Genomic DNA, 7226 nt, shown 5'->3' on the forward strand with positions numbered 1-7226 from the left:
CACACTGGTGCAACATGAAAAAAAAAAGGGGGGGTGGGGGGGGTGGAGTTAGAAGAAAGAGAGGGGAAAGGCAGGGTAAGGGGAGAGGGAGTGTAGCCCACTGCTCAGCACTCAGCACACGGAGGAGCTACAGCCTGGTGATGCCTGCTGCAGCCTCTGCAGCTACAGTACAACCCGATGTTGGGAATCATTGATCCGTTCTTCCTCCTTGTACAAGAATACAGGAAGCATGGATCCTGATTAAACGCATGGGTCGACAGAAAAGGGTGCTCTAATGTAGCACATTTAAATGCACCAGTGTTCAGTCACAAAGAGGTGGAAATAATTGGCAGTCATACGAATGACTGTAATTATTATTGTTGCAAATTACTGTTGGGAATATTCTAGGTATAGCTTCATGGGAGCTTCACACCAAACAGTATTAACAGTGTTTTAATAAAGCAAAACTGCAGGACTGAACTGAAATTGAATCTTTAAGAAAACATCTCACGATAACTCCTTTTGTTGTTGTTGTTTAGTGTTAATGATCAAAACACAGCACAGCAGACAAGTATGAAGACGAAGACGCTCCACATTCAGACTGATGTTTTGATTTGCTGTAATTCAAGTCTCACACAGTGGAGGCACAATCAGGTACCCTCACCCTCACGTCAATCACAATGATGAGCTAAATTATTCATTCCTCTATATTTTATTTATGACTGTATTTTCCCATGCCTCCTGAAAGTTCGCAAAAGCCGGTTTGTTGGCAGACACAGAGCTGCCGAAGCATTTCATAGAGACAGGGCTGCTTTTATCTTTCACGCAGGCTGGGAAAGCTGTGGGATGTGCATGTTCTGCAGACAAGCCTTATCATTTATATATAGCCAGTATCATGTTGAGATCTTGAATATTTTTTTATATGCAAAACATTCACTGTTATCTGAGAAAAACGGTTAAGTAGGCCAGCTTTGAATGCGATTACTATATGCGGTGACTTTGAGTAAAAGAAAAAAAAAAATGACACAAAATATCTCTTGATAGAAATATGTATTAATTAGCATCCAGGATACACACCTAATTAAATTTTGTTTTAAGGTATTGTTAGTTAGGATTATAAATTCTTATATAACACATTTAATTTATAATATATAGTTCAAATAATATATCCTAGCCTTCACTGAGAGTAACTCCACTACAGACATCCATTCACAGATGCTGTCTTATGTACACCAGTTCAACTGTTATTAAACACAAATATCTAATCAGCCAATCACATGGCAGCAACTCACTGCATCATGCAGCAGAAGACACATCGTTTGCCATTCTTATCAGCTAAAAACAGGGAACTGAAGCTACAATTCAGACCAAAATTGGACAACAGAAGCTTGACAAAATGTTGCCTGGTCTGATGAGTCTCTGAAGAGTTCTGCTGCAACATTCAGATGGTAGTGGTGTAATGTGGGGGATATTTTTTTGGGCATACTTTGGCCCTCTTAGTACCAACTGAGCATTGTTTAAATGCCACAGCCTCTCTGAGTACTGTTGCTGACCATCCATCCCTTTATAACCACAGTGTACCCATCTAATGATAGCTGCTTTCAGCAGGATAAAGCACCATGAAGCTCAAATCATCTTATCACAGTCCCTCCAGCAGAGCATCTTTTGGATGTGATGGAACCATAGATTTGCGTCATGGACACGTAACCAATAAATCTATAGCAGCTCTCTATAGCAATGCTCTCATATCAGTATGGACCAAAATCTCTGAGGAAGTTTTCCAGCACTGTGCTGAACGCCACAAAGAATTCTGAAGAGGGTCCAGCTGGTACTAGCAAAGTGTACTTACCTTAACAAAGTGACTAGTGAATGTGTATTGCTAGTCACATGTAGTTCCCACCTTTTGACATAAAAACATTTATATTCTAGATTCTGCCATTCACAATTATAGGAACAGATAATATGCAAATGATTTAAACCAGCTTTATAAGCAAAAATAGCACAAAGACACCATATTGGGTTTTATATGTAAAATACATGCTCATGCAGTATGGTGGTGCAGTGGTTAGCACTAATGCCCTAGAAAAAGAAGATCCTGCGTTTGAATCAAGATGCCAGTTAGGGCTTTTCTTCATGTTCTCCCTGTGCCTGTGCGAGTTCCTCAGCCAATCACACCACTCCAAACACATGCTTGTTAGGCTAATTGGTGATTCTGAATTGACCATAGGTGTGCATGCTTGTCAGTCTCTGTGTTAGCCTTACAACAGACTGGCAGCCTGTCCAGAGTGTACCCTGCCTCTTGCGCTGTGACAGGATTCGGTTCTACTGCAATCCTAAATTGTATAAGCAGAAGAAAATATTTGGATGGGTGCTCATTTTAAAATTGAAGCCAGCAACACATTTCTCACAAGTTGAGAAAGAGCCAACAAATCACACAGATACATACCTGATGTAACTATCAGTAAACAAAGCTTGTAACTACATCCTCAAAACACTCCAACAAGCAAAGAAATAAATATAAATATAAGTCATTCATTTAAAAATTATGGAGGCGCTCTCCCCACGAGAGGTTGGCAATATCCCATAGTTTAGAAGTCACTGAGGCTATGTGATGGTACGTTAGTGCGTATAGGAGGGGCACTTTACTGTACACATATGTGATAGCACCAGTTAAAGCTGAATTATATCAAGCACATATGCTGCCATCCAAATGTCTTATACAAGTAAGGCCTTGCTTAGTTTAGTATGCGGGACAATACCAAACCACATTGTGTGTCAAGGGCCTAACCCAGCCTGTCACCTGTCAGCCATTCACAATATTATGAAATGAAAACTGCTCCAAAGGACTGCTGAGCTTTCGAGCAGCTGAAAAGCTATATCAAGCAAAAATAGGGAAACATTTTGCTTTTAAAAGTACAGGAATTGGTTTCTTCAGTTCAGAGAGATGATGCAACACAGACGCAAACATGCCAAAGTCTCAACTTTAAAAAACATTTTTCTTTTTTTATTAAACATCACCATTTCTTAATTTCTACATTTGCTACATTTTCCCACCATTTTCATGTAAACGTAGCCTCTTAATGATTTGGAAATGATTATTTTCTCTTTTCAATTGTCGTTTTACATTAAAAAACAGCATTTATTTTCAATTAAAACTAAAATATATCCTGTAGTAATAAAATGAAATGTAAAGTTAAAGCACATAATTACAGGCTCACTTAATTCACTTAATTCTGTTGAAATGGCTGCGTTCACACTGGATATATAAAAGCATTTATGCAATGGTTTACTTTTCACTAACAAATAAAACTCATTAAGCCAGAAAGATGCGTCTTCTTTTTTTTTTTCTTGACATTCGATTAGCTGGCGACAGACAAAAGATTCCAAATAGGTGTCATGGCAACATCTCAAGAGAGCACAATCCTGAACCGTGAAAACTCGGCACAGCGCAGCCAGGAAGGAGCCAAAGACACACACAAAAAAAATCACTTCAAAAGCTTCTAAATTGGAACCACAAACCCTGCTGAGGGACACAAAGCTGCTATGTAATCTAAAAGGTTGATATTAGTTCAGACTCCATTCTTTCTATACAAGCTGTCGATGTTATGATTTAAATTCTGTGTTTGTGAAGAAGAGAGGCATCAATTAACACGTGCAATTAATGAAAAACACATTGGGAGGCAGAATTACTGAGTAAGCCAATTGGTTTTTCTTGCCAGAAGGTAAACTGTGTATAACATACAATAAAGACACCAAAAAATGTTACATTTTCTAATTCCTGCAATGTACACACACCTTTTATATCTTCTGTTTGTGTGGCAACTAAGGAAAGGCTGTCTAGTGTGTCCGTATATGGTAAATGAGCTGCATCAAGATGTAGTTTATGTATAAAGTAATGTATTTATTTTGAGAGTGTTATTTTAAATGTAAATTTAGTGTTTAGCCTGATGGGAATGGGAGGGTGGATGACTTTTTTCAGATATTTCTGAAACCTTGGAAAATAGAAAAAAAAAAGAGAGAAAGAATTGCACATAGTCCAAAAATTACGATGTTAATGAAGAATTAACAGGAATGAGAGGACTGAAAAGCAAAATAATACATTTCGAATTTCAGCATATTCTTTGATTTTTGTTTAACAAATACTTTTTTTAAAAAAAAACCAACAACCCCCAAACTTGTTAATCCTCAATGCAACAGCTTAGAGTTTGACCCTTAACCCAACTCAGAACATCTCGCCTAACCTTAAGGTCAAATTTAAAGCCACAAATTCTTGCTGTTAAAAGGACACAAAATAGATTTAAACGTGCATGTGAACTTTGTGTGCAGACAGCTCACCCACACCAGCCTCCTGCTGAGAGACTCCTCTAAGTGCTGCTAAGCCATCACACCTTTCCTGCGAATCTTCAATGGACTACATTTACTGTTATCGAGCTTTAGCCATCTGTGCTACAGTATGTAATACCAGCATGGCTGAATCAGTTATTCAAATAAGCCAGCTTAATGATACAGCTTTCCACAAGTAAATACATCTACTTAATGTTTCAGTGTCCTTTCACTCTGTGCCACATGTACTAATTAAATTCTGTTCCTCTGAGGACTGGATGCTGATCGTCTGAAACAGATGGATTGAGGAAGAAAAATACACAGACACAAGAAGAGAGGCCCCATTCCCCAAACACACACTCGCACACATGCACACACACACTCACACAAAGCCCACCTCCTCACCTTTCAGATCTCAACCGCAAATATGAAAAATGGTTGCATGTACAGTACATGGCCGCATGCTTGGACACGGCTACAAACTTGGACTTAAGACTAAAAAAAGACTGGCAGATGAACAATAAAGAAGGCTGTGCTGGATAATGATGCTGCCACGTTCAAGTCTGGTGTAAAACAAAAAATCTGACAGTTCAAATAAGAATAGATTTGCATTACATACAAATACATTAGAGCTTGGTGAGGTCTTTGTTTGCTCTTTTTGATTGGTGATTTATTGAGAAAGAATAAAGACGAAACATGAAAAATAGCATATTCTATAAAGAATATGTCCCCTTTTCATCACAGTGATATCAGAGGCATCTCTCTCTAGTATAAACCAAAGAGAATAGCGCAGCTGTCTGTATTCACTAAACACTGTTGTCTGCATCAACATCACATCATATCTTGTTATTAGAGGGTCTTTTGTGGCAGCATAGCAACAGTTGTGCGAGCTTTGAGCACCGTCTATTTCACAGGCACAGATCCAGTATGTTAATGTGTTGAGAAAACTGGCAATATGATGTTACAAATAGCATAAGCAAGATTTTCTCTTACCTTTAACTAGAATATCAGACTGCAACGACCCGCTTCTGTTCTGTAAGGAATAAAGACGAGAGATGTGCATAGTATTTGATCCTCTGCAGCAAATCTAATCTGTCTTTAGGACAGCTAGAAAATCTATAGAGACTGTACAAAATGTGCCCTTAAGAAATATGTTTTTATGGAGTTTGCTGTATCATCTGATGTAAAGTGCATCACAATATTTACTATTTTTTTCTCCTTTCTTGTTGTTATCCGTTGTAAGCCGTACACAGGCTTCGCCAGGGAAACTTTGCCATATCAGCACTGACATATGAATGATTGACAGAGCTTTATCTAAATCTCTTTGTGAGCTACTCTTTCCTTTTATAGTTGGGAGGCAGAGGGGAGGTGGGGGTATCCCTGGGGAGGAAGGAGGGGAAGAGCCTCGCTGCCTCCCCTGCCTGTTCTGTACAAGGCTCTGCAGGGGACTAGACTCTCTTCCTCTAGCAGTCCACATGAGAGGACAGTTGGCCATATACCAGCCTGCCTGTGTTACCCACATGTGCTCACTCAAAAGTGACGCACAAAAAGGAGCTCATAGTATTTTTTTATTTTTTTTTATCTAAACACTGAGCTGAACTCTTTGTGCGCAAAACGTTTGAGCAATAAAATGGACACCAGTTTAATTTGAAGAAAAAGTATTAAATCGCTCCTAAATTTTAATGGCTATTTAGTTGTAGCAGATGTCCTAAGCAGAGTGACTGTTGAGCTGTGATGCCCAGTGTAGTTAAACAAATGTACCATCCAGTGCACTGACAAACAGCTGGCAAACGTAAAATCGTCAATTTACCTCAGGAAATAGTAAAAAGACGCGAGCAACAAATATAATCTGTCTGTCCGTAATTTCATCAAATATGCAAGTGTTCAAATATAGGCCTGTTACCTGTGATTGATAATACTCACCATTCATTTCGTTACTATCATCAGTATCCAGTCAGTCAATGACGCCCTTTTCTCAATGGATTTCACAGTTTTGCCCCCAGCACCATGTCACGGCTTTGCCTCTGCGGAAATCACCCACCAGTGTGAGACCGCTAAACCCGGCCCCGGATTCCCGAATGATACTGGAAGTATCGGCACAACTGAGGTGTACAGCGGTGCTTAGACAGGCACTCCTTCCGGCTGCTCGGAGAACAATGGTGCAGCATCAGACTCACAGCTTCGCGGCCAACGTGACTTACTCCGTCCAATCAAGGTTTTAAAAACCAGGAATCAGCCGCAGAGCGCTGCTGCTGCCTGCCCACTGGAGCCTCAATGCAAATCGCCGTGTGTCACCAGTGGAAAGACTGTGGCCGTAAAAGGTGTGTTTGATGAGAAAAACATATCAGGAGATATTAGAGTGCTTATAATCCAGGCAGAGTTCTTGAAATGATGCTAAAACTGAAAGAAAAATAAATATAGCCTAAACACTTCTCACACTATTATCACCAATACGTGTACAACCATATAATATTTTACCATAAATGTAGTCTAGAAATATAGATGTACCTTTGCTAGGGTTAGAGTGACTTTTTAGCTTAATACAGCTGCAGCATTTGTGTAACATCCTTCATGTATTGCCTGTGGAATAATTATGGTTTTCAAACATGTCACACGTGGTAATGAAACTGATCGAGTTAAGAGGCTTATAAAAAGAAACAGCTGCCTTGACAAACACCCGTAGTCCAATGCATTTCAAATTTAATTAGTCTGTGCTTGGTTATGTAAGGTAAGACGGTCTAAAAGAAAAGGACGTCAAAACAAACAAAAAGGGGGTCTCTGACAGGTCAGCGGGGGATGCAGTTGAAAAGCTCTGTTAATTTTTATGTTAATTTATTAAAATAAATCAAATATTCATCATAAAGTCCTCATCATAGGCTCTCTTGAGGGCTGGGAGTAATATAAATCAGTCAAGCACACTGCCA

The 7226-nt window shown here is 39.3% G+C and overlaps 1 protein-coding gene across 2 annotated transcripts in view; it reads right to left on the minus strand.

Annotated features, from left to right (window-relative positions):
- The window catches only part of csrnp3 (cysteine-serine-rich nuclear protein 3), a 25021-nt gene extending 18504 nt beyond the window's left edge, over window positions 1-6517 (minus strand). Inside the window, exons 1-2 of one of the 2 annotated variants that reach the window (XM_005723430.1) lie at window positions 6226-6517; window positions 5296-5335 (exon numbers count right to left, since the gene is read on the minus strand). Coding sequence is in view for 1 of the 2 variants with exons in the window: in XM_005723429.1 (XP_005723486.1) it covers window positions 6226-6228 (3 nt within the window). In the remaining variant the exon portion in view is untranslated. The remainder of the gene's footprint in view (window positions 1-5295; window positions 5336-6225) is intronic. The other variant, XM_005723429.1, reaches the window with a different exon arrangement.
- Between the last annotated feature and the right edge of the window lie 709 nt (window positions 6518-7226).

This window comes from Pundamilia nyererei, unplaced genomic scaffold (genome assembly GCF_000239375.1).
Source record: "Pundamilia nyererei isolate P.nyererei 1_Seehausen unplaced genomic scaffold, PunNye1.0 scaffold00009, whole genome shotgun sequence".
Lineage (NCBI taxonomy): Eukaryota > Metazoa > Chordata > Actinopteri > Cichliformes > Cichlidae > Pundamilia > Pundamilia nyererei.